This window comes from Dipodomys merriami, unplaced genomic scaffold, assembly GCF_024711535.1.
Source record: "Dipodomys merriami isolate MVZ:Mamm:240054 unplaced genomic scaffold, mDipMer1.0.p SCAF_22, whole genome shotgun sequence".
NCBI lineage: Eukaryota > Metazoa > Chordata > Mammalia > Rodentia > Heteromyidae > Dipodomys > Dipodomys merriami.
In genome coordinates, this window is record NW_027203604.1 from 18,144,979 (window position 1) to 18,172,163 (window position 27,185).

At 47.2% G+C, this 27,185-nt stretch overlaps 1 protein-coding gene and 1 pseudogene across 7 annotated transcripts in view; one reads left to right on the top strand and one right to left on the bottom strand.

Moving 5' to 3' along the window:
- Rsph10b (radial spoke head 10 homolog B) overlaps nucleotides 1-26,747 on the top strand; it is a 34,433-nt gene extending 7,686 nt beyond the window's left edge. For 5 of the 7 annotated variants that reach the window (XM_070033525.1, XM_070033524.1, XM_070033528.1 and 2 more), the window contains 14 exons: nucleotides 1,221-1,306; nucleotides 1,988-2,108; nucleotides 4,196-4,372; nucleotides 6,418-6,765; nucleotides 9,115-9,304; nucleotides 11,057-11,171; nucleotides 13,083-13,162; nucleotides 13,245-13,393; nucleotides 14,521-14,628; nucleotides 14,854-14,997; nucleotides 20,862-20,975; nucleotides 22,609-22,699; nucleotides 25,552-25,750; nucleotides 26,386-26,747. In XM_070033525.1, the coding sequence (XP_069889626.1) occupies nucleotides 1,221-1,306; nucleotides 1,988-2,108; nucleotides 4,196-4,372; nucleotides 6,418-6,765; nucleotides 9,115-9,304; nucleotides 11,057-11,171; nucleotides 13,083-13,162; nucleotides 13,245-13,393; nucleotides 14,521-14,628; nucleotides 14,854-14,997; nucleotides 20,862-20,975; nucleotides 22,609-22,699; nucleotides 25,552-25,750; nucleotides 26,386-26,566 (2,103 nt within the window). In that variant the 3' untranslated portion in view covers nucleotides 26,567-26,747. The other 2 variants (XM_070033527.1, XM_070033530.1) reach the window with 2 other exon arrangements.
- On the bottom strand, nucleotides 2,460-2,963 carry LOC138834606 (large ribosomal subunit protein uL24-like; annotated as a pseudogene).
- Nucleotides 26,748-27,185: the final 438 nt, after the last annotated feature.

The window sequence follows — 27,185 nt, forward strand, 5'->3', positions numbered from 1 at the left end:
TTGTATCACGACTCTTTTTTTTTTTTTTTTTTTTGTCGGTTGTGGGGCTTGAACTCTGGGCCTGGGCGCTGTCCTTCAGCTCTTCAGCTCAAGGCGAGCGCTCTACCACTTGAGCTACAGCGCCACTTCCGGTTTTCTGGTGGTTTATTGGAGATAGGAGTCTCACGGTCTCTCCTGCCCGGGCTGGCTTTGAACCGCGATCCTCAGATCTCAGCCTCCTGAGTAGCTAGGATTACAGGCGTGAGCCACCAGCGCCCGGCTGTATCACGACTCTTGTGCTTCTGTCTAGGATGATAAAATACGGGAGTCATTTTTAGATATTTTTTTCCTTTTTTTTTTTTTTTTTTTGGCCAGTCATGAGGCTTGAACTGAAGGCCTAGGTACTATCCCTGCGCTCTTTTGCTCAAGGCTAGTACTGTAAGCCACCACACCCCTGGGCACTATCCCTCAGCTCTTCAGCTCAAGACCAGTGCTCTACCACTTGAGTCACAGCACCCTTTCTGGTTTTCTGATGGCTAATTGGAGATAAGAGTGTCACAGACTTTTCTGCCAAGGCTGACTTCAAACCTCAATCCTCAGATCTCAGCCTCCTGAGTAGCTAGGATTCCAGGCATGAGCCACCAGCTCCGGGCTAATGATTGAGTTGAATGCAATGAATGCCATCATTCTGTGCCTGAATGCGGCACCTTGATATTAAGGAGTAAGTTTAAATGTGAAATGCCCCTCCAGCCCAGCTGGTGGTGCTGTTTGGGGAGATGCTAGAAACCTTAGGAGGCGGGGCCTAGGAGAGAACCTGGGAGCCTGTCCTTGGGAGTCTCTTCCGCTTACTGTCCACCATGAAGTGAGCGGCCTCTGCCTCATTCTTCTGTCCCATGATGATCTGCCTCCCCCCTGAACCCCCCTGAGCTCCTCAATGTCTAAAACCCTGAGCCCAAGCAAGCCCTTCTTCCTTCACTTTCTCTATCAGGGATTTTTGCCTCAGTAATCAAAGGTCTGAGTAAAAAAGGAGTAATTGGTTTACAACCCTCTTTTACTACCCTTGCATTCTTTTTCTTCATTTAAATGGAGTGGGTCACATAGCCCCCCAAAAAACTGTGACATTGACTTCTTCATCATGCATGATTCCCCAAGCCATCAGTTGTTGTTTTGTTCTTATCTTTACCTTTAGCACATCTGTAGTATGAGTCTTGATTTGTTTCTAATGACATAATTTGTTTCAGGGCACCGTTTATTACAATCAAGAGGGCACCTCATGGTATGAGGGAGACTGGGTATACAATGTGAAGAAGGGCTGGGGAATCAGACGGTAGGTGTGGCCAGGGCTGGGCTACAATAGGGGTGGGGGCCAAAGGGCCGCATTTCCTGTCTAAACAGGGTAGGATGTTTAAATCACTCCTATATAATCTCCACTGAGGAAATCTCCACTCCTATATCATCTCCACTGTACAGAGAAACTAGAGCACCGTTTTATTTTATTTTATTTATATTTTGTCAGTTGTGGAACTTGAACTCAGGGCCTGGGCGCTGCTGTCCTGAGCTCTTTTGTTCAAGGCTAGTGCTGTACCACTTTGATCTATAGCACTACTTTTCTGGTTTTTGAGTAGTTAATTGGAGATAAGAATCTCATGGGAACTTTTCTGCCTGGGCTAGCTTTGAACCAGGATCCTCAGATCTCAGCCTCCTAAGTAGCTAGGATTACATGCATGAGTCACCAGCACCCAGGAAGTCAAGTTTTTTTTGGTCAGTTGTGGGCATGAACTCTGGGCCTGCGCATTGTCCCTCAGCTCTTCAGCTCAAGGCAAGCGCTCTACCACTTGAGTCACAACGCCACTTCTGGTTTTCTGGTGGTTTATTGGAGATAAGAGTCTCATGGACTTTCCTGCCTGGGCTGGCTTTGAACTGTGATCCTCAGATCTCAGCCTCTTGAGTAAGCTTCAAAGGCATATTGTATGTACAATGTCACACCTCATTGTTTCTTTTGTTCCAGTTACAAATCTGGAAACATCTACGAAGGCCAATGGGATGACAACCTACGGCACGGGGAGGGAAGGATGCGATGGCTGACCACCAACGAGGAGTACATGGGCCACTGGGACAGGGGGGTGCAGGTAGGCTCCACCAGGCTCACTGACATGGCCGCTCTGGTTGGTAGATGCTGCACCATTAGGTATTTCCTGGGCGAGTGTTGGAAGCTTGAGCTATCTATGGAATGAATCCACTTCCTATTGAATTTATCAGCAGAGTTGTTCACAGCATTCCCCCCATCGCCCTCCGCTGTCTGTCCTCTTGGTATCTCTTGAATCTCTAGGTCATGTTCCCTCTCTCTCTCCCAACACAAACAGTTTGTGTTTCCACTCCTTAAGCCTTGCTTCATAGAGCTGGAGTGATTCCATGATGTGCCACAAAGCCACCTGTGGGTATTCACACTTTTTTTTTTTTTTTACAACAAACGATATTCATTTAAGAAGTTTTTTTTTAATCAAAAGTTGTATATGAGATTATTTTACTCCTGCATCTTCTCAATTGTTTCTTCCTTGTATTTGCCCTTTTCCTTTCCTACTTGGCGGGATTTGGCTTTCCGTTCCAGGATCTTTTAGTGGTCTTTGTCCAGTTTCAGCCTGGTGATTACCACCTTGCTGGGGTGAATGCCCACGTGGACAGTGGTGCCATTGGCCTTTTCCCGCTGTCCCCGTTCAATCTAGATGACATACTTCTTTCTGTAAACCTGGACCATTTTGCCAATCTGCTGGCCTTTATTGTGTCCTTGTACAACCTGCCCCTCATCATCCTTCCGGATGGGCATAGACCACACATTGTACTTCTGTCTCAGCTCTTTGGAAAGAGGGGAAGACATAATCTTCCTGCATATGTGGGAAGGTGCATTGAAATGCCTTTTCCGGTTCTTGCTTCGGTCAGAAGTGACAAAGAGATTGAACTTCATTTTGGCCGCTCCTGCTTCAGCGATGGCCAAAAAGGGGGAAAAGGGGTATTTACACTTTCTCTGATGTGTTCCAGATTTGAATGTAATTGCCATTGGCTCTTTGTTATTACTTTCTGGGTTGCATGGGTTGGTTTTAATTTGCTCTTCATTTTCTAGATTAGTGAAAATGGACATCTTATTGATGTTATTGAAACTTGATTGAGTTTTTTCCTTTTCTTTTTCATTTCAGTGCTGGGGATGCACCCCAGGGCCTTGTGTGGGCTACCAGGTGCTCTGTGCTTCGCTGTGTGGAGTCACAAAGCACATGTCCTTCAGATGTTGGTTCCTGTCACTGAGCTTAATGTCCTCAGGGTCATCAATGTTACAGTGCATGTCAGAATTCCTTTTCTTTTTAGGGCTGAATAATATTCTACCACACATACTGACTTCATTTTGTTCGCTCATCCAGCAGATGCTTGTTTGGCTTCTGATAGTAATTATCAACATAACATCTTTGACTGTGTGTATGTATGTGTATGTGTGTGCATGTGTGTATGTGCATGTGTGCACACAAACGCGCGCGTGTTGGTACTAAGACTTGAACTTAGAGCCTTGTGTACTCGTTGAGATTTTTTTTTTTTTTTTTTTGTCGGTCGTGGGGCTTGAACTCTGGGCCTGGGCGTTATCCTTCAGCTCTTCAGCTCAAGGCGAGCGCTCTACCACTTGAGCTACAGCGCCACTTCTGGTTTTCTGATGGTTTATTTGAGATAGGAGTCTCACGGCCTCGTCTCTCCTGCCCGGGCTGGCTTTGAACCGCGATCCTCAGATCTCAGCCTCCTGAGTAGCTAGGATTACAGGCGTGAGCCACCAGCGCCCGGCTCGTTGAGATTTTTTTGCTCAAGGCTGGCACTCAACCACTTGAGCCACAGCTCTACTTCTGGCTTTTCGGTGGCTAACTGGAGATAAGAAAATCTCACAGACTTTTCTGTTTGAGCTGGCTTTGAACCTCAATCCTCAGATCTCAGCCTCCTGAGTAGCAAGGATGACAGGTGTGAGCCACCAGCACCCGGCCTGTCTTTGATCTTTTACAGGCAACCTGTAGGGCAGGTGCTGTTTCCGTTCAATAGCCGCAGGACCTAAAAGATATAAATATTTTGCTTCCAGTCAAGAGACTGGTTAGCAAACATTCATGCCTTTGCCCTCTGTTTTACATGGATTCTGAGAAGAGGAGGAAATATTTTGTGCCTTTCTGATAGCAGTGTGCTTTCTTTATAGAATGGCTTTGGAAAATACACATGGTTTCAAAAGAGAATCCCCAACTCCCAGTACACCATGAGGAACGAATACATCGGGGAGTTCGTGGACGGGTGTCGCCATGGACAGGGGAAGTTTTACTATGCCAGTGGAGCCATTTTTGAGGGCGAGTGGATTTGTAATAAGAAGCATGGTGCGGTGAGTGCGGTCTGTGCAGCGCATGACCAACACTGCAGACTCACCACACGGATAACACATTCTTAACTACTGTCTGTCTATTTCCTAGATCTTTCAAAGTTATTTGATAAGTTTTGTGTGTGTTGGGGTAGGGTTTGGTCATATTAAGACAGACAGTCTTTTGTTGTTGTTGTTGTTATTGTTGGTTGTGGGGCTTGAACTCAGGGCCTGGGTACTGTCATACCTGAGTGGTAGGCTAACATTCTACCATTTTGACCCACAGCACTACTTCTGGTATTCTGGTGTTAATTGGAGATGAGACTTATGGACTTTGCTGCCTAGGCTGGCTTTGAACTATGATCCTCAGATCTCAGCCTCTTGAGTAGCTAGGATTACAGGCCTTAGCCGGCGCCGGTGTTTCACGCCTGTAATCCTAGCTACTCAGGAGGCTGAGATCTGAGGATCTCGGTTCAAAGCCAGCCTGGGCAGGAAAGACTGTGAAACTCCTATCTCCAATAAACCACTAGAAAACTGGAAGTGGCGCTGTAACTCAAGTGGTAGAGCGCTCGCCTTGAGCTGAAGAGCTGAGGGATAGCGCCCAGGCCCAGAGTTCAAGCCCCACAACCAACAGAAAAATAAAGGATTACAGGCCTGAGCCACCAGCACCCAGATTCAGACAGCTGGTCTTTTTTTTTTTTTTTTTTTTTTTTTTTTTTTTGCCAGTCCTGCGGTTTTGAACTCAGGGCCTGGGCACTGTCCTTGATCTTCTTTTGCTCAAGGCTAGTACTCTACCACTTGAGCCACAGTACCACTTCCGTTTTTTTTTCTGCTTATGTCGTACTAAAGAATCGAACCCAGGGCTTCATACAAGCACTCTACCACTTAGCCACATTCCCAGCCCTGACAGTTGGTCTTAATAGGGTATATGTAATAAAAACCATAGGGGCTTCAGGGTTGGTTGGAGTCAGTGACTCAGTGATGGCAGACTTTTCTCCCATCTAGCCATGACAGCTTCTCTCTGGTGTTCCCAGGGTTGCAAGGTGGCTGCTGGCGCTCCAGACTTCATATCTGCATACCCCACTAAGTAGAAAAGAGGGAACTCTTTCTCTGCAAATGAATTCCATGTCACAGAGACAATGTGGGTCAGGAGCCCTCTGAAGCAGTACCTGCTGGCTTTGACCCAGTTATGTGCTCTTGTGGTCACCTGATGAAGTTGAGGCCTGGTCTGTGAGCCAGGAGTACTTCTGGTTGGGCTGAGATGGTGAGGAAGACACGGACAGGGTAGAAATGAGGAGGAAGAGGCAGAGGTAGAAATGGAGAGGGAATTTGGGTGCTTCATTCTCTGGGGACTAAGAGCTCTGAACTCAAGAAAGCAATACAAGTGCTGGATGCTAATGGCTCCTGCTTGTAATCCTAGCTACTCAGGAGGCTAAGAGGACAAGGGTTCAAAGCCAGGCTGGGCAGGGAAGGAAATGAGATTCTTCTCTCCAGGTAAACACCTAAAAAAAAAAAATAGAAGTGGCCAGGCGCTGGTGGCTCACACCTGTAATCCTAGCTATTCAGGAAACCGAGATCTAGGATCGTGGAAGATCAGTTCAAAGCTAGCTGGGTCAGAAAAGTTCCCATGAGACTCTGATCACCAATAAATCTCTCAAAACCCAGAAATAGTGCTATGGCTCAAGAGCACTAGCCTTGAGCACAGAGAGGCTCAGGGACAGCATCCAAGCCCTGAGTTCAAATCGACAAAAAAAAAAGCAAACAAAAAACAGAAGTGAAACTGTGGCTCAAAGCGGTAGGGCACTTACCTTGAGTCAGAATGCTCAAGGACAGCACCCAGGCCTGAGTTCAAGTCCCATGACAGACAGACAGACAGACAGACAGACAGACAGTCAGTCAGAAAGAAAGAAAAAAAGAAAGAAAAGAAAGAAAGAAAGAAAGAAAGAAAAGAAAGAAAGAGAGAAAGAAAGAAAGAAAGAAAGAAAGAAAGAAAGAAAGAAAAGTGTCCATTTACAATGTTTATCCAGAGGAACTTCTTCCAACAGCAGCAGTGTTTTCTTCACCTGCAGGGCAAACTGACTCTCAAGAACGGCCATGTGTTTGAAGGCCTGTTTTCCAATGACCACATCACGCAGCTTCCAGATTTGGATGCTGAATTTGTACCTTACCTGGAGCCATCCTCTAGCAAGGCCCCGGTCAGCAAGGTGTGGGGTGCCGCCTCTACCACAGGAAGCTGCAGGGAGGCTGCACACATTTCTACATCCGCCACCCGCCAGGACTGTCCCCGCATGCTGGAGATGACCAAAAACCTGATCGACAGAGACGGCCCTTCCATATTAGGATCGGCCATCGAGTTGGAGCTCTCTTGGTTATTGAATATGTACCCTAAGGAGGTGCATGCCGAAGAGAAGCTCCAGGTGAGAACCTTCTAGAGTTTACCATGTCCATCACAGGCACATACACACTGACAGAGTGCCCACAGGCTTGGGAAAGCAGCCAGGATTGATGTCTTGCATTGTCTTCTCTGCCCACCGACCTGCCAACATGCCACCTCGGGCATCCTAAACAGACAGACAGAGTCAGACAGACAGACTGCTCCAGGCATTTCAGCACCCCAGAGGCTGCAGTCCTCTGCAGATATGGACTGCTATGCTCTGGTAGGACCCCAGAGTGAGCACCCAACCCTCTCTCTATTCACAGCCCCCCAAAACTCAGTGGGGTTGTGGGGCCTCGTGGGGACACTGTCAGGAGCTGGCTATGGAGTGGAGCGGGCACCTCAACCCTCTGGGCTGAGAAGCACTTTGCCCCGCTGGTTGTGAGACTGTCTACCACATTTCTGGTCCCAGCACCAGCAGCATTGTTCCCACTGCCCCCTGGGTGTGTGGCCCTCTTTGAACGCCTACCATGGAAAAGGAGATGCCTCACAGGTAGAAACTTTGTGGCAGTTTTTCTAGGTTTTTTACTGTGTGTACTTAGACTGGGGTCATCAACTCAGGGATGCTGGTTTTTTTTTGGGGGGGGGGTCTGGTCGTGGGGCCTGAACTCTGGGCCAGGGCGCTGTCCATCAGCTCTTCAGCTCAAGGCTAGCGCTCTACCACTTGAATCACAGTGCCACTTCCGGCTTTTTTTCTCTTTGCTTATGTGGTACTGAGGAATCGAACCCAGGGCCTCAGACATGCAAGGCAAGCGCTCTACCACTGAGCCACCTTCCCAGCCCCATGGATGCTGTTTTCACAAAGAATTTAGTGACAGCCAATCAGGATTCTCTGATAATAGTTTTTATATGAACAAACTAATAACATATCTATATTAGACTCACCAAGAAAAGGTCACATTACATTATTCTCCTCTCTCTCCATCTCCCTATAATGGTTTTTGTTTTTGTGCCAGTCCTGGGGCTTGAATTCAGGCCCTGGGCACTGTCCCAGAGCTGATTTTGTTTCAGGCTAATGCTCTATCACTTGAGCCACAGCACCACTTCCAGCCTTTTGGTGGTTCATTGGAGATAAGAGTCTCTCAGATCTTCCTGCCCAGGCTGGCTTTGAATCAGGATCCTCAGATCTCAGCCTCCAGGGTAGTTAGGATTATAGTTATAGCCATCCATCTGGCTTTCTTACAGTTCTTATATAAATATCATATAGAGCATTCATTTATAGTTTCATGTCAGGACATGTAGGTATTAAAAGTTCTATATTTCATCAGGCACTGATGGCTCATGCCTGTCATCCTAGCTACTCAGGAGGCTGAGCTCTGAGGATCATTGTTCAAGGCCAGACCAGGCAGGAAACTCTGTGAAACTCTTATCTCGAATGAGATAAGAAAACAGGAAATAGCACTGTGGCTCTAAGTGGTGCTCAAGCACACTAGTCCTGAGCAAAAGAGCTCAGGTACAGTGCCCAGGCCCAGAGTTCAAGCCCCATGACTGACCAAAAAAAAAAAATTTATATTTCAAAGTATAATTATAGAGGCTTTAAAGAATTCAACTACACGAGCCAGGCGCTGGTGGCTCACACCTGTAATCCTAGCTACTCAGGAGGCTGAGATCTGAGGATCGCGGTTCAAAGCTAGCCCGGGCAGGAGAGACTGTGAGACTCCTATCTCCAATAAACCACCAGAAAACCGGAAGTGGCGCTGTAGCTCAAGTGGTAGAACGTTCGCCTTGAGCTGAAGAGCTGAGGGACAGTGCTCAGGCCCAGAGTTCAAGCCCCACGACCGACCAAAAAAAAAAAAAAAAAAACAATTCAACTACAGGGCTGGGAAGGTGGCTCAGTGGTAGAGTGCTTGCCTTGCATGCATGAGGCCCTGGGTTCTATCCCTCAGCACCACATAAGCAGAAAAGGCCAGCAGTGGCGCTGTGACTCAAGTGGTAGAGTGTTAGCCTTGAGCTGAAGAGCTGAGGGACAGCGCCCAGGCCCAGAGTTCAAGCCCCATGGTCAACAACAACAACAACAACAAAAAGAATACAACTACATGACCCAAACTGAAAGAATTTTGTAATTCTACCCTTGAGAAGTCCACTAGACATTTATGGTGACTGTGGAATATTTTATAATGTGGACATGTTGCAATTTTTTACTTTTCATTATGAGATTGCTTTAGAGTTGGAAGTGGCCTGACTCCATATGCCTTCCTGCCAGGCTCCCTCTCATGGCAGCCACAGAAGCTCCTGCATGGGGCAGGTGCCTCCTGGGATGAGCCTGTCCCCATGGAAGGAGGGGGGAGAATGTCTTTTAGAACTGAAAGTTGCACTGGTCACTTCTTTCCAGGTGGAATATGCCATCTTAAGAAACATTACGGAGTTAAGAAGAATCTATTACTTCTACAGCAGTCTGGGGTGTGACCACTCTCTGGATAACACCTTCCTGATGACACAGCTCCGCTTCTGGAGATTTCTAAAGGACTGCAAGTTCCATCACCACAATATCACGATTGCTGAGATGGACAGGGTCTTAAGCAGTGAGTCTCCTAGGCTGCTACCTTGCCAGTCTCCCATTGTACCACCTGCCACACTGTGCCCAGAAGGTAAAGGGAGGGGGGAGGGATGGGAGGAGAGCAGCAGAAGTGCGTGCAGGCCTATGTTCCCTGCTCTGTGCCAGGGACAGCTTTTGTCCTGCACCACAGAGATGATGGAGACCTAGTTGGTCAGAACACAGAGCCTCAGCCACTCGCAGCAAAGTCGGCCTCCTTCGCTCTGTAAGGAGTAGCACTGATTGTCAGGAGAAAGCCGGAAGGCCCAGGGAGGGCCATAGGTTAGACTGGATTTCAGATTAGAAAGTGATAAAGTCAACAGCCTTGAAGCTGAATTCTGGGAAACAGAACCAACTGATCTCCAATTCTCTATTTATAAGGCACCAACTCAGGTCAGGCCTAAGTAACCTTAGCTACTCAGGAGGCTGAGATCTGAAGATCTTGGTTTGAAGCCAGCGGGCAAGAAAGTTTATGAGACTCTTATTTTAGTAAGCTAATGAAAAGGTGGAAATGGAGCTGTGGTTCAAGCCAGTAGTAGAGTGCTAGCCTTTAGGCAAAAAAAAGCTCAGGGAGCTAGGAGCCTGGTAGCTCATGCCTATAATCCTAGCTACTCAAGAGGCTGAGATCTGAGGATCGAGGTTTGAAGCCAGCCGGGGTAGGAAAGTCTGTGAGACTCTTACTTCAAATTAACCACTAGAAAACTAGAAGTGGAGCTGTGGCTCAAAGTGGTAGAGTACTAGTTTTGAGCAAAACAGCTCATGGACAGCGCACAGACCCTGAGTTCAAGCCCAAGGACTGGCACATTAAAACAAAACAACAACAAAAATAAAACCAACAACAAAAGTTAAAAAAAAATCTTCTGAGAATTACTATTAAGAAAACTGAGCCGGGCGCTGGTGGCTCACGCCTGTAATCCTAGCTACTCAGGAGGCTGAGATCTGAGGATCGCGGTTCAAAGCCAGCCCCGGCAGGAGAGACCATGAGACTCCTATCTCCAATAAACCACCAGAAAACCGGAAGTGGCGCTGTAGCTTAAGTGGTAGAGCGCTCGCCTTGAGCTGAAGAGCTGAGGGACAGCGCCCAGGCCCAGAGTTCAAGCCCCCATGACCAACAAAAAAAAAAAAAAAAAAAAAAAGAAAACTGTTGCTGGGCTGGGAAGGTAGCTCAGTGGTAGAGTGCTTGCCTTGCAAGCATGAGGTCCTGGGTTCCATTCCTCAGCACCACATAAACAGAAAAAGCCAGAAGTGGAGCTGTGGCTCCAGTGGTTGAGCGCTAGCCTTGAGCTGAAGAGCTGAGGGACAGCGCCCAGGCCCAGAGTTCAGGCCCCATGACCGGCAAAAAAAAAAAAGAAAAAAAAAAAGAAAACTGTTGCTTTGAAAAAATGAGGACATACAATCTTGTTAGGTAAGATAATGAGGCAGACCTGGTGGTTCCTACTGTAACCCTAGCACTCAGGAGGCTGATGCAGGAGGACTGAGAGTTCAAGGCCAGCCTGAGCTACACGGCGAGATCTTGTTTCAAAATCCCAGAGTGGTGTGGCTCAGTGGTAGAGTGCTTTCAAAGCCCTGAGTTCCATCCCAGCACTTCCAAAAAGTAAAAAGTATAAAAGAAAAAGAAGACCCAGTCCCAGCCTGAGCTCCTGGGCGTGGTGTTAGTTCCGGTTGCTCACGTGTGTTCAGTGTTGCCAAGGAAACACGACCTTGGGGTGCTTACTATCCTCTCCACCTTTGCTCCTTGCAGCCAATAACAGCATCCCCATAGAAGAGATTCACTCTCCCTTCCGAACAATTCTTCTGAGAAACTTTTTGAGTTACCTCCTGCAGCTGGCTTACCACATTCACCACAAAGAATACCAGTAAGTGCCTCTTTGTATCCTCCTCTGAGCTGTGGCTGGGACTTGCTCACTGCAGTTATCCTCCGTTCTCCAAGGGCCATCCATCGTCCCCACACCCCACAGAAGAGTCTCTGGGAGCCAGACCCAACCACAAAGGGGGCGGGATGAGGCAAGACTGAAAATGCTCATAGCCAAGTCATTCAGTACTGAGACGGCTTTATTTAGGAATGGCCCCAGTTTCCTGTCTTAAGGCAAATGTGCTATCATTCATTAATTCAAAAAACACTTTTTTAAGGCTGGGTGCTGGTTTCTTAGGCCTGTAATCTTAATTATTCAAGTTGAAATCTTAAGGATCTTGGTTCAAAGCCAGCCTGGGCAGAAAAGTCCACAAGACTCCATCTCCAATGAACTAGCAAGAAGCCAGGCTGGACACATGGCTCCACCATTCGTGCACCAGCCAAGTAAACAAGAAAACTGAGTGAGAGCATGGGCACTGAGGTCAAGCCCTTGACCTGGGATTTAAAAAAAATGTTTTTTAGTCGGGCACTGGTGGCTCACACCTGTAATCCTAGCTACTCAGGAGGCTGAGATCTAAGGATCGTGGTTCAAAGCCAGCCTGGGCAGGAAAGTCCATGAGACTTATCTCCAAATAAACCACTCAGAAAACCAGAAGTGGGGCTGCGGCTCAAGTGGTAGAGCGCTAGCCTTGAGCTGAAGAGCTGAGGGACAGCACCCAGGCCCAGCATTCAAGCCCCATGACCACCCAAAAAAAAAAAAAAAAAAAGAAATCCTCCTTATTTTAAACTAATTTTGGCTTTTTGGAAGTATTGCTGTAAGTAGATAAGAATCCTTGTGTAACATAGAAATTGTATGTTGCATGGAAATTGATATCTTACATAGCCATAATGATTTTAACAATAGCCTGTATTAGAGTTTTCCCAGATGCCCTACCCTGACCTGCTTCTGTTTAGGATGGAATCCCAATCCCAGATCCCACATTCCATTTTACTGTCATGTCTTCTCCATTCTTTCAATCTTTGGGGCTGGGAAGTTGGCTCAGTGGTAGAGTGCTTGCCTTGCATGCCTGAGCCCCTGGGTTCAATTCCTCAGCACCACATAAGCAAAAAGGAAAAAAGCCGGAAGTGGTGCTGTGGCTCAAGTGGTAGAGTGCTAGTCTTGAGCTGAAGAGCTGAGGGACAGCGCCCAGGCCCAGAGTTCAGGCCCCACGACCGGACCCCCAAAAAACAAAAAACAAAAAATATTCTTTCAATCTTTGATAATTTCTGATACTTTATCTTTCATGATTGACACACACACAAAAAAAAACTAGGGCTGGGTGTCAGTGGCTCATACCTGTAATCCCAGATACTTAGGAGGCTGAGATCTGTAGATTGTGTTTCAAAGCCAGCCAAAGCAGGAAAGTCTATGAGACTATTATCTCTAATTAACCACTCAAAAAACCAGAAGTGGAGCTCAAGTGGTAAAGTGGTAGCCTTAGCAAAAAAATCTAAAGGAGAGCACTCAGGTCCCAAGTTCAAGTCTCAGGACTGGCAAGCACACTCAGACACACACACACACACACACACACACACACACACACACACACACACACACTGGCAAGCACACTCAGACACACACACACACACACACACACACACACACGAAGGGGGAGGAGGGAGAGAGACAGAGGTGAGAGGAACAGGGCCTAGTAGCACACACCTATAATCCCAGTGGAGGTAGGAGGCCCTCTTGGGCTACATAAAAAGATCTTGAGACAACCAAAGGCTGGCATTGCCAGGCCCCAAGTTCCCTCCCCAGCATAAACCAACAAGTTGGTGAGTGTTTTCGTCACTTAGTGGGGCCCACACTTTGGAAGTGAGGGTGACCCTCGGCCTCCAGAGGGAGCAGTCATTACACTATTTTCTGTCACAGAAACAGAAGCCCATTGCTGTCTCTGTGCTTTACCAAACTGATGGCTGAGAACATTCGCCCCAATGCCTGCCAGGTAAGAGGTAAGTAGAGGAAGAGGATGATAGTCAAGGTCCTAGTTTTCAAGCCTAATTCTAAATCATCTCCTTGCTACTCTGTCTTCAGGAAACTTATTCAGTGAGCAACAGCGGACGATCTACTCCATGAATTACATCGATAAGTGCTGGGAGATTTACATGGCTTACTGCAGACCAAACAGAGCTCAGCCCTACGAGCTCACAATGAAGATGAGGTACTTCCTCTGGATGCTAAATGTGAGTTTAACATCACTTGAGGTTTTCATTTGAGATCTGTGAGCCCCCACAAATCTTTTCCAATAACCACTTCTCCCAGCTTCATCCCCCCTAGAACAGGGGTGGGGGACAGTGGGCACAAGGACTTGTCACTTCAACCTCCTCTTCTGGCTGTGACTTGGGGATGGCCCAAGGCTCGGTGGCTTAGTCTCTAGAGAACAAATCTGGGCTGTACACCTCTGGTTCTCCTGTGTCCGGCCTGACACAAGGCCTAAGGCGCCTCTGTGCCACTGCCTTGTTCCCCCGAGTACCCGTCCCCTGCTTTCCAGTCTGTGCAGCTATGTGGCAGCCATCCATCTACCTATGTTCCCCATCCTTCAGCATTATAAACAGGCTTACCTGTTAACTTAGAGGACTCAGAAGGGGTCAGCGATGGGAGTTCTAGAAGGCTTTGCAAAATCAGCAGCTGTTAAGATACTGATGCTCTTAAAGTGTTCTGTTCACATTAAAATAGATGTTTGCTTGGCTCACACCTGTCATCCTAGCTACTCAGGAGGTTGAGATCTGAGAATTGCAGTTCAAAGCCAGCCTAGAAAGTACACAAGAACCATTAGAAAAACCAGAATGGGGGCTGGGAATGTGGCTTAGTGGTAGAGTGCTTGCCTAGCATGCATGACGCCCTGGGTTTGATTCCTCAATACCATATAAACAGAAAAAAAACGGAAGTGGTGCTGTGACTCAAGTGGTGGAGTGCTAGTCTTGAGCAAAATAAGCTCAAAGACAGTGTCTAAGCCCTAAGTTCAAAGCCGCAGGACTGGCAAAAAAAGAGAAAGAAAGGAAGGAAGGAAGGAAGGAAGGAAGGAAGGAAAAGAAAAACCAGAATAGAGCTGTGCTCAGTTGGAAAGAGGCACATATCACGCACACACGCACACACACACACACACACACACACACACACACACACACACACACACACACACACACACACACACACACACACACACACACACACACACACACACACACACACACACACACACACACACACACACACACACACACACACACACACACACACACACACACACCCCTGTTTGTTATTATTGGCAGTTACAGCATAGCTGGGACTTTTGTTTTTTCTTTTACAGGACTTCAGAATGATAAATAAAGAACTAACAGCAACCAAGTTTATGCTCGTAATAGCTGAGGACAACCCCTTTGTACATGATGGAATTGACAGCAACTTTGAGTTTGAGGTCTGTATAGCCGTGTCACCAAGAGTCCAGACCCAGCTCTGGGAGGTAACAGGAAGCATGATTTGATTGACAGTCACCTGACACCAAATCCCTACATCCCTATGCAGATAAACACACATGTGTGTGCAGATGTTTGCATTAAGACACCAGAGGCTGATCTTGGGCTGCTTCCGCCTACTAGAAGGAAGTAGGCCTCTTGTACTTTCTGTCCTGCTTTCCTTGCAGTTGGTTTTCCTGGAATTCTTCGAAGCTCTCTTGTGCTTTGCGGTCAACTGTATTCCTGACCAACTGACCGAGTCCTGTTTAAACCTGCCCTGCACTAATTTGCTTGGAAACAAACACGTGAGCATTTACACGATAATAAGCCAGGTAACCAGATGTTGAAGTCCAATGGATGGCTGTGTTGGGAGAGTGAAATTTGCCTCGAATGATCTGGAGCTGTTGTGTCCCCTCCAGGAAAATCATTTAAGATTTAAGAAAAATGGACGATGGCTTTTCACAGTTGGAAAGGAGTATACTGTTTTGTTGTTTTAAGTTAGGGTTAAAATATATTACTTGCGAGTGGCCCAGGAGGGAGAGGCCATAATGCAGGTCAGTGTGCAGACTGACCATGCCGATTAGCAAAGCTGAGGTGCCTTGATTGCTGTCAGATGTCACATTACTGGACTGAGTGTTTGTGGAAAGCTGAGGCTGCTGGGTGTGGGGGGAGGTGTGTGCCTGGGGTCCCCACGCTACTCAGGAGGCAAGGAGGATGGTGTTTCGAGGCTGGCTGGAGCAATGTCAGCACAAGACCCCATGTGGGAAAACAAACTCAAAAAACAAACTCAAGTAAAACAAACTCAAGTAAAAGAGCTGTAGGCAAGGCTCAAGCAAGTGTAGCAAACGTGAAGCCCTGAGCTCAAACCCAGGACCATCAAAAAGTAAAAAGTAAATAGGTGTAGCTGGGAACCAGTGGCTCCTGCCTTTAATCCTAGCCACTCAGAAGGTTGAGATGTGAGGATGTTGGTACAAAGCCAGCCTGGGTGGGAAAGTCCATGAGTCTCTTCAATGAACTACCTCCAAAAGAGTCAGAAATGGAGCTGTGGCTCAAATGGCAGGATGCTAGCCATGAGGGAAAAAAAGTCAGAGACAGTGCCCAGGCCCTGAGTTCAAGCTCTAGGACTGGCACCAAAAACAGAAAACACAAGTGTAAAAAGTGGTGCTGTGGCTCAAATCGGTAGAACACTAGCTTTGAGCAAAAGAGCTCAGGGATAGCGCCCAGGCACTGAGTTCAAGCCTCACAACTGACAATAACAACAACAACAACAACAACAACAACAACAATTAAGTATAAAGCTTGGAAGTGGTACTGTGGCTCAAGCGGTAGAGGCTCGCCTTGAGCTGAAGAGCGCAGGGACAGTGCCCAAACCCAGAGTTCAAGCCCCACAACCGACAAAAAAAAACACAAAAGTGTAAAGCCTATCCCAGAACAAAGATGTGAAGAAATGTTCGAGGGTGTGCACCAGATGCTAAGCAGGACACTGGAATCTCTACTGGAACCCCCTGGTGGGTGGAACAGCCACCATGTCGGTGATGTAGAAAGATTCCAGATTCTGGGTCAGATTGAGACAAAAGGATTGTTGGTGGAGGCTTCAGATCAGTGTCATCAGGAGCCAGGAGGGAGGTCTTAAAGTCCCTCAAGCCCTTACTGGGCAATGCTTCAGAGTGCTCACACACCTTTCAACCCCTCACTGCTTACAGACCAGCTGCCGCGTCCCTTTCAGGTACAGGTGATGGAGGCTGCTCCAGGTCATTAGCAGCTGCTCACCAGCCTCTTCTTAGGAACATGAATTCATCTGCCATTTCATAAATGGTGTAGTGGTTTGCATTGCTCTAAGGAAATGCCTGAGTCTGTGCCCTTCACAGAAAGAAATTGAGCTCATAGTTCTGCGGGTTGGGAGGTGATGGCCTTCTTTCTGGTTAGGGTCTCTAGGTAGCACAGAGCATCACAAGGCAAGAGACAGAGCATGCCTGTGAGCTGTGATCTCTCTCCTGTTTTTTTTATTTTTTATTTTTTGTGGTGATGGGGTTTGAACTCAGGACCCTATGCTTGTTAGGCAGATGTTCTAACAATTGACCCATACCCCCAGCTCTGTTTTGCACTGGTCATTTTTGAGATAGGGTCTCATCCTTGCCCCACAATCTGCCCTTTTTTTTTTTTCCGGTCTTGGGTTTAAACTCAGGACCTGGACACTGTCCCTGAGCGTCTCTGTGCTCAAGGCTTGTGCTCTACCACTTGAGCCACAGCACCCTTCCAGCTTTTTCTGTTTATGTGGTACTGAGGAATCAAACCCAGAGCTTCATGCATGCAAGGTAAGCCCTCTACCACTAAGCCACATTCCCAGTCCACAATCTGCCTATTTTATGTGTCTTGTCATATCTGGGATGACATACACACACTACTGTATCCGGTGTCTTCCATTGAGATGGGGTCTTGCAGACTTTTTTTTTTTTTTTTGGACAGGACTGGTTTAGATCTTCTGAAAACCATGAGCCAAAATAAATTTTTTCTGCCTTTAAGTTGGTTTATTGTAGGTGTTTAACTTTTTACAGCCCTGGTCCAGGAATTGGTTCTCCCTATCCTTTCTGGAAATGTCATGCTCCAACTTTGTCACTGTTCCCTTCTGCCTGGTGGATCACTTTGTTACTTAGGGATGGGGCTGAAGCACCCAGAGAAGACCCATCAGCTCAGCACAGTAGTGCCATTCTGTCACTCAGTCCCAGCCAAGTTGCAAAGGCCAAGGTAGAATAGTTTTCTCCTGGAAAACTTGCCACAATGGGAAAAAAATATCCAAGAAGCTCAACAAACTCCCAAATAGGAGACCTCAAAGAGATCCACTAAAATATACTGTAATCAAACTGATTTAAGAACATCTCAATCATGCCAGGAGAACTGGGTGCGGTGGCCACACCTGTGGTCCTAAAACTGGCAGAGTCAGGAGGAGGATCATGAGTCAAGGCTATAAAGCAAATTCAAGGCCAACCTGGGCTGTATGCTTTTTTTTTTTTTTTTTTGGTCAGTCATGGGGCTTGAACTCTGGGCCTGGGCGCTATCCCTCAGCTCTTCAGCTCAAGGCGAGCACTCTACCACTTGAGCTACAGCGCCACTTCCGGTTTTCTGGTGGTTTATTGGAGATAGGAGTCTCACGGTCTCTCCTGCCCGGGCTGGCTTTGAACCGAGATCCTCAGATCTCAGCCTCCTGAGTAGCTAGGATTACAGGCGTGAGCCACCAGCGCCCGGCTTGAGGTGTATGCTTGTGTGTGTGTGTGTGCAGGCATGCACACTCACATACGCATAGCTTTGTCATGGACAAGGGATATTTAAGATCACCAGCAGATTTTTTTTACCAGAAACGTATGGAGGCCAGAGATAATGGACTTTAGGATTTTAATGTTCAAAATACTAATGTTCAAAATACTAAAAATCCTTGAAAACTGAGCTTGATGTTAAGATATCCACAGATAATCAGAAGGTAAGGGACTAAGTATGTGAACCTACAATGCAAGTAATCATGAAGGTCTGCAGGGAGAATGTAATGACAATGCAGTTTAAGGTCATGTGGACAATAAAGTCCTCTGAGGGATAGGGGTTTAGGTAAATGGTAGACTACTTGCTGAGCAGGCACAAGACCCTGGGTTTGAGCCTCAGCAGCATGAAAAATAATACTTTGCTGGGTGCCAATGGCTTATGACTGTAGTCCTAGCTAATCAGAAGCCTAAGATCTGAGGATTAGGGTTTAAAGCCAGGCCAGGTAGGAAACATCTGTCAGACTCTTATTTTCACTAAACTACTAAAAAAAAAAAAAAAAAAAAAAAAAAAGAGCTGGAAGTGGAGCTATGGCTCAAGTGTAGAGGACTAGACTTGAACAAAAGAAGCTCAAGGATAGTGCCCAGGCCCTAAGTTCAAGCCCCAGGACTGGCATTAAAAAAATATCCCAAGCCAGGTGCCGGTGGCTCATGCCTGTAATCCTAGCTACTCAGGAGACTCAGATCTGAGGATCTTGGTTTAAAGCCAGCCCCAGCAGGAAACTCTGTGAGATTGTTATCTCCAATAAACCACTAGAAAACCAGAAATGGCACTGTGGCTCAAGTGGTAAAGTCTCCAGGCCCAGAGTTTAAGCCCTACTTGACCGACCAAAAAACAACAACAACAACAAAAACAACAACCAGCTGGGCACTAGTGGCTCATGCCTGTAATCCTAGCTACTGAAGAGGCTGGGATCTCAGTTCAAAGCCAGCCTAGGCAGGAATGTCCTTAAGACTCCTATTTCCAATCAACCACCAGAAAACCAGAAATGGTGGTGTGGCTCAAGTGGTAGAGCTTTTGCCTTGAGCTGAAGAGCTCAGGGACAGTGCTCAGGCCCAGAATTCAAGCCCAATGACCAACAAAAAAACAACAAAAAAACAAGCTGGTCACCGGTGGCTCACGCCTATAATCCTAGCTACTCAGGAGGCTGAGATCTGAGGATCATGGTTCAAAGCCAGCCCGGGCAGAAAACTCAGACTCTTATCTCCAGTAAACCACTAGAAAACCAGAAGTGGTGCTGTGGCTCAAGTGGTAAAGTGCTTGCCTTGGGCTGAAGCATGCAGGGAAAGTGCCCAGGCCCAGAGTTCAAGCCCCAGGACTGACAAAAAAAAAACCCCAAAATCCCAAACAACAAAAAACCCCACCTCGCATTGAAGGACACTGTTCACCTAAGGTTTGTTAAATAGCTAAAATACAGGATATATATGACTCATGGCAAAAAAACAAATCAATTTAAAAAGTGAACAAAGGGCTACCAATATTAAGTATATGCAAATCAAAACCACAGCAAAACAAGAATGCTACTAAAAACCCAGACTATCAAGCATTAGTGAGTATGTGCACTGTCAGTGTGAATGGAAAATGGAAAACAGCAACCCGATTGCTGGATAGATTTACCTAAAAGAACTAGAACTGGGGCCTATTGGGAGTATTTATACATCCCTGTGCGTAGCAACTGCACTAACAATAGCTAAAATATGGAAGGATAACCGGCATGCATTAGTGAATGGACGAGCAAAATGTATTGACTTGAATGGAATATTGCTCAGCCTTGGAAAGGAAGGAATTTTTTTTTTCTGCCAGTCCTGGGGCTTGAACTCAGGTGCTGTCTCTAAGCCTCTTTGTGCTCAAGGTTAGCACTCTACCACTTGGGCCACAGCACCACTTCCAACTTTATCTGTTTATGTGGTACTAAGGAATCAAATCCAGGGCTTCAAGCATGCTAGGCACTCTACCACAAAGCCACATTCCCAGCCCAGGAAGGAATTCTGACAGGCACTATATGGAGCATCATGAAGGAAGCTGCTCACTGCATGGTGGCCAGGAAGCAGAGAGACTGGCAGCATCTGGACACTGGACAGTGACGACACAGTAGACCCCTGTGGCTTATTTCCTCCAAGCCTTACGTCTAACTAGCATTTCCACCACTTCTCCGTGGTGCTTCTAACCCACTGCCTGGTGATTAACCCACAGCTGGGGCCAGGAAGCTCTCAGGGTCTACAGAGTGAAGAGCACCACTGGGGAGAGCATCATTTTGATAGAGGGGTCAGGTGAGGACACAAACCCTAAATGGATGCATAGTGCAAGAGAGCTTCCCAGTACACTGGGACATGGATGGAAAGAGACAACAACATCATCTCCCTTGCCAGTGAGAGGTCTCGCCCTCAAAGTCAGAACAAAGAACTGACACAGTACCAGCACTTTCCACAACTTTCCACAGTACAACAACTGCAGAAGCTACTTCTCCCCAGCGTCCATGAACCACTCACCAACCCAGATCATATCCCAGGTCACAAAACAAGTCCAGTAGTGAAAGTCTGCAGGCCTGTCCAGCTAACCACATCTCACCCTACAACAGATGGTGACTCATAAGACAACACAAGCGAATACCTAAGTGATTAGGCTGGTGAAACATGGTTATATATATACCCACAACCATATCCATAGAAAATTCTAGAATGCCCAGTCATGTGTTTGTACTCAGTGGTTACCTGGGGATGGAGGAAGAGACATGGACTTCTTAGGGCAGGGTGGGGGGAAGGGAAGACAGAGCCTTTTCTGACTGTGGTAGCTTCACAGGTGTCCTCTGCCCACAATATGCTAATTATGCTGATTTCTAGCCAGTAACACCTCATTAAAGACCAGTGTCTCCATTGTCCCTGCTCAGACCCACAGGAGCGCCAGCGCTGGCAGCCCCGAGTCCGACGTTGTTCATTTGAGCAGCAAGTCCTCTTCAACCAAGTTGGGAGTCCTGCCTGAAGGCAAAATCAAAAGATCCGAGGTCTGTGTCCCAGATGGGGTGTGAAGGATGGGAGCTGAGCATTTCAGTGAGATCAGCTTAGCTGAGGCCCCAGTGCCCACAGCCATACCAGCTGGGAGTAAGGGACTTCTCCATGCTGGGGGAGGGAGGGAGAGAGAGAGGGAGAGAGCCTGGCTCTTGACCAACCTGACCTGTCTCAGAACTGTCAGGGAGCTAATTAGGCTGAGGATAGGCAAGGGCTGAGGTCTGAAGGATTCTGGAAGTGTGGGGGATGAGAGAGAGGAAAGGCAAAAGGGGAGGGGGGGGAGGGGAAGGAGGGTGGTTGAGGTATTGAGCTTGAGCTACTGAAGGATTCAGTGGCTCTTTATTATGATTGTGAAGACCAGAGTGGGGGTGGGGATAGGATTCCAGGGCAGAATGAAGGGATATGATGAAGGTGCTCCATTAGACATCAGAGTGGTAACAGCCAGTGGCCAGGGGACAAGTCTGTAGTTGGAGGGTGACTTCGGGTGGAGACGGTGGTCATGGACACCATGCATAAGAATCTAAGTATGGCCGATCATACACAGTAATGCTTTCCCCTAAGGCCCAAGGAAGATGCTCCCATCTCTGGGGCTTTGAGGGGAGGCAGTAATTCTGCTATTCACCCTTTTAAACAAGAGTACAAATCTCAACATTTTATTCAAGTTAAGAATCATCAAATTAGCCGGGCGCTGGTGGCTCACGCCTGTAATCCTAGCTACTCAGGAGGCTGAGATCTGAGGATCGCGGTTCAAAGCCAGCCGGGCAGGAGAGACCGTGAGACTCCTATCTCCAATAAACCACCAGAAAACCGGAAGTGGCGCTGTAGCTCAAGTGGTAGAGCGCTCGCCTTGAGCTGAAGAGCTGAGGGACAGCGCCCAGGCCCAGAGTTCAAGTCCCACGACCGACAAAAAAAAAAAAAAAAAAAAAAGAATCATCAAATTAGGAGCTGGGAAGGTGGCTCAGTGGTAGAGCGCTTGCCTTGCATGCATGAGGCCCTGGGTTCGATTCCCCAGCACCACATAAGCAAAAAGAAAAAAAGCCGGAAGTGGCACTGTGGCTCAAGTGGTACAGTGCTAGCCTTGAGCTGAAGAGCTGAGGGACAGCGCCCAGGCCCAGAGTTCAGGCCCCATGACCGGACCCCCCCCCCCCAAAAAAAAAAAGAATCATCAAATTAGTGGTCTGGTGACGCAGAGCTGTAATCCCAGCACTCAAGCGGCTTAGGCAGGAAGATCTTGAGTGTGAGGCAAGCCTGGGCTATACAGTGAGATTGTGTCTCTAAAATGAAACCTGCAGTTGAGTCAAAATTAGCTCAGAAAGAATGGCTTCATTCTGGCCTAGACTACCTAGAGAGATCCTGTCTCAAACAATGAGAGTCAAAGAAGGACCTCTTTAATTATTATTATTATTATTTTTTTTTTTGCCAGTCCTAGGGCTTGAACTAAGGGCCTGGGTACTGTCCCTGAGCTTTTTTTGCTCTCCCACTTGAATCAGAGCATCACTTTTTTTTTTTGGTAGTTTACTGCCTGGTCTGGCTTTGAATTGTGATCCTAAAATCTCAGTCTCCTGAATAGGATTACAGGCATGAGCACAGAAGTAACATTTTGCTTTACGATTTTTTAAAATGTAACAGCACAGGATCAAGAAGTCTTTGAGTGAAGATAGAAGTTCCAAAATGAATCTTGAACCCACGGACAAGGGGCTGATTTTAGCGCCTCAGAATGGTAAGTGCTTAAAACTTCAACGTGCCTGTTGCTGCACAGGTTGTGTATGTGTAGGCGTGGCTTCAGCCTTGGGTCCTCTTGGGCTTGTAGTGTTCACTTTGCTCTTAGGGCATGCCTGGACTCCATTCTTAGCCAGTGTCTCTCTCAGGACTCTCTTGTTTTTAATTTTCATTTTCTTTGGTTCTGGGGATGGAACTCAGGGTCTTAAGCTTCCTAGCTAAGCATTCTATCACTTGAGCTACAATCCTTCCCCCCAGCACTTTTTGTTTTATTTATTTATTTTTTTGAGAGAGGGTCTTATGTTTTTGCTGGGCTGGCCTCAATGCTCCTTCTATTTATGCCTCCCTTATGGGTGGGATTATAGGTGTGCCCTACCCCTGTTGGTCCCTCTGTCTGATTTTACAAGGCCTTCCAGTTAAAAACAACAGAAAACACTCCATTCAATGCCTCCGTTTCCTCTAGACATCACCCTGCTCCTTTCTTCCCAAGAAACATCTCTGGCCTTCCTTCTCCCATGCACTGCTAGCAAGTGTGAGGTTCTGAGTTTAAACCCCAGTTCCACCAAAAAAAAATTAAGGAAGCCATGTGAGACTTAGTCTTAGATTATTATTATTTTTTTTTTTTGGTCCAGTTGTGGGGCCTGAACTCTGAGCCTGGGCACTGTCCCTCAGCTCTTCAGCTCAAGGCTAGTGCTCTACCACTTGAGCCACAGCGCCACTTCCGGCGTTTTTTTTTCTGCTTATGTGGTGCTGAGGAATTGAACCCAGGGTCTCATGCATACAAGGCAAGTGCTCTACCACTGAGCCACCATCCCAACCCAGATTATTATTTTTTTAAATGCCAAACCTTAACAGCATGAAATAACAAAATTAGCATAATCAAGTTATGAAAATAAATACATACCATATACCTGACAAGTTTCATTACTGATAATGTAGAGATTGAACTCCAACTGCCAGCTAATTCCACTCCCAACAGTTTTATGAATTTGACAGAAGGATCCTGATGTTCATCTGGAGAAAGCAACAGGCAGAAACAGATACCAGAATATTAAAGGGCTGGCACAGTCCTTGTGGAGCCCTAGGCTCCGTCCTCATCAGTAAAGATAAAGAATATTAAAAAGAAAGTCAAGCAAGTAATGTTTATTCTAGATATGAAAAAATATGGGCCGGGAATGTGGCTTAGTGCCAAGCATGCATGAAGCCCTGGGTTTGACTTCTCAGGTCCACATAAACAGAAAAAAGCCAGAACTGGTGCTGTGGCTCAAGTGGTAGAATGCTAGCCTTGAGCAAAAAGATCAGGGACAGTGCCCAGGCCCTGAGTTCAAGCCCCAGGACTGGTTAAAAACACTCACACAAAGGGGCTGGGAAGTTGGCTCAGTGGTAGAGTGCTTGCCTTGCATGCATGAGGCCCTAGGTTCGATTCCTCAGTACCACATAAGCAGAAAAAAAGCTGGAAATGGTGCTGTGGCTCAAGTGGTAGACCGCTAGCCTTGAGCTGAAGAGGTGAGGGACAACGCCCAGGCCCAGAGTTCAGACCCCACGACCGGACCCAAAACACACACACACACACACACACACACACACACACACACACACACACACACACACACACACACACACACACACACACACACACACACACACACACACACACACACACACACACACACACACACACACACACACACACACACACACACACACACACACACACAGCGCCAGGCTGGCAGCAAAGTTTGTAAAACTCCATCTCAACTAGACATGGTGGAGCCAGTCTGTTACCCAGGCTATGATGGGAAGCATCAAAAAAATCTCTGAAAATGCAAAGCTACAATGAGTAAGACTATGGTTTTGGGGGAAAAAAGTAGGCAGGTCATTGTAAACACAAGCATAAGTGCTTAACCTATACTGAAGAACTTATTTCTTCTTATTTAATAAATACATCTGGGAAAAACAGATGTATTCCAGGGATGTAGCCCAAGAAAATTCTAGTTGTTCACAACAGCATTGCTTTTACAACTGTAAAACAAACTGTTGGCCAAGTAGATGACTGTACCCCTCTTATGGTTTCTGCCAGACAATAGAATACATGTATGACCAATTAAAAGTTCTCTTGTAAATTACATTGCTGGTTGGGCATTGGTGGATCTCACATGTAATCCTAGTTACTCTGGAGACTGAGATCTGAGGATTGTGATTTGAGGCCAGCCCAGGAAGAACAGTGTGCTGGACTCTATTTTAAATTAACCAGCCAGAAAATTGGACCGAGGCATGCCTCAAGTGGTAGGGCACTAGCTGTAAGCAAGCAAACTAAGTGAAAACATGAGGTCCTCAGTTCAATACTTGGTATGGGGCTCTCCCCACAAAAGCAAAACAAACCAAAACAAAAAAAACCCCACGCATTGTTAACTGAAAGCAGGGCACTTGGCGATAGGTTATTAACATTGGATTACAGGGAAAAGGCAGCACATACATTGTGTTTCTGGCAGTCCTTCTGGGATTACAGGCAAGGGCTCCCGTGCTAGCCCCAAGTCTGTGTTTTTGTCCATTATACTGTGCTGTTTTCTGGTAAAAGTGGCACAAAATCCCCCTCATACTGGGTCAGTTGAGTCAAATTTTTGAAATCTTCATTCCAGAAACCAAAACACTTACACTATTTAGGAAACAGGAAGAGAACAGGTAGGAGGCAGCTCAAAGGTAGTGAGGACCAACCCCAGTCCACTGCAGGCCTGCCAGTCCCATGTAGTCTCTAATGCCTCTGGCAGGGTCCTTGGTCCTCAGGGCCCAGCCATGCGCAGACCCCCCCTTGCTGGCAGGAGGCAGGCTCAGGCCTCGAACCCTTTCTTCTAGAGAAACACGAGAAAAGCCTGGATGAACAGAAGGAGAAGGTGAACACATGGGTCAGCAGGCTGTACATGTTCTTCGTGAACAGGCTCTTCCATGCCTTCAAGTGCGAGGAAGTCATCAAGGAGAAGATGAAGGAAAAGCAGCAGCAAGACGCCATACTTGCCCAGCAGAGGAAGGCGGAAGAGGAGGAGCTAGAAGCCAGGTGTGCAGGCCCAGCCTCCTTCTCTTGTGTAGCAATACCATGCACTGGGTTCCCAGACTGGTAGTGCAAGCACACGGTGCTCTCTGCATACCTGCGTTCTCTGAGAGATCCAGGAAGCATTTAGCCTTGCTCTTACCAGAATGTTGGTAACTTCTGGTGGTGGGATCCTCTGGTGTCGCTTGGTCTTTGGTTCCTGGCTCCAGGACTTCTTAGGGCCATGGTGTATCTAGAGGAACAAATGTTTTTTTCTTTTTTGGGGGCAGTACCAAAATTTGAACTTAGGGCCTCCTACTGCCTTGTAAACTGAGCAAGCCCACAGCCCTGAATGTCAGCAGAGGTGGGGTAGTAGGGGAGGCATCTGAGGTCTTGAGGGACTGCATGAAATCTGTGCTAGCCCCGGGAAGACAATGATGCTGCACTGTGCAGTCCCATGGAGCCATGCTAGTCTCCCTAGGAAGGAAGACACAAGACAGGGGAGGGATGAGAGTGGGGGGAAAGCAGCCTACTGAGGGTGTGGGCATGGGTGGGCTTTGCAAAGTGACAGTAATCCAGGAGCGGCCAGTTTGCCATGCCTCACAGCAAAGTGTGGGAAACGTCCGAGACAAACACAGCTAACCTGTGGCTTGTGCTTCTAGGATGATCATCTTAAGGACGGAGGAGATAAAGAAAAAGGAGTCCCCAATTGAGATCCCTGAGGAGAGGGAGCCTGCAGATATGCTGCCCATACTCCCGCTGCTCACACTCGGCTCCCCCAAGGAAGACAGGGCTATGTCTCAAGTCAGCAGGATCGGCCGAAACAAAAAGAAGAAGAAATAGAGGCAGCAGAAGCTACACAGGGACCCACGTCCACACAGCAAAGCTCCATGTCCCCAAAACCTCCACCGTGGTCTGTCATGTCCAGCCTTCTTCTGTGCCACCATGGACACAAGCCTGCTTAACAGCAGGGACACAAGTGTGCTCATGAATGTACATTAAACTCCAAGCTTAACAACTCAAAGCCAACTAGTGATGATTAAGTTGGAAGAGGAGGGAGGTACTCACGTTTCTTCACATGCTTCTACAGACAGGCTCCCTGACCACGTGGCCAGATGGCTCCACTGCACTTTGGGGCTCTTTATTGTTTTTGGCAGTAGTTAGGTTTGAATTCAGGGCCCCTTGCTTACTAGGCAGGTGTTCTATCACCAAGCCATGCCTCCAGCCCTTTGTGCTTTATTTTCCAAATATTGTCTTGAGTTTATAGCCCAGGCTGGCTTGGTCTCCAGTCCTTCTATTTACACTTTCTACATGGCTAGGACAAAAAGAAAGACTCACCATACCCAACCTTTTTATTTTTATTTTTATTTATTTATTTATTTTTGGTCTGGTAGTGGGGCCTGAACTCTGGGCCTGGGCGCTGTCCCTCAGCTCTTCAGCTCAAGGCTAGCACTCTACCACT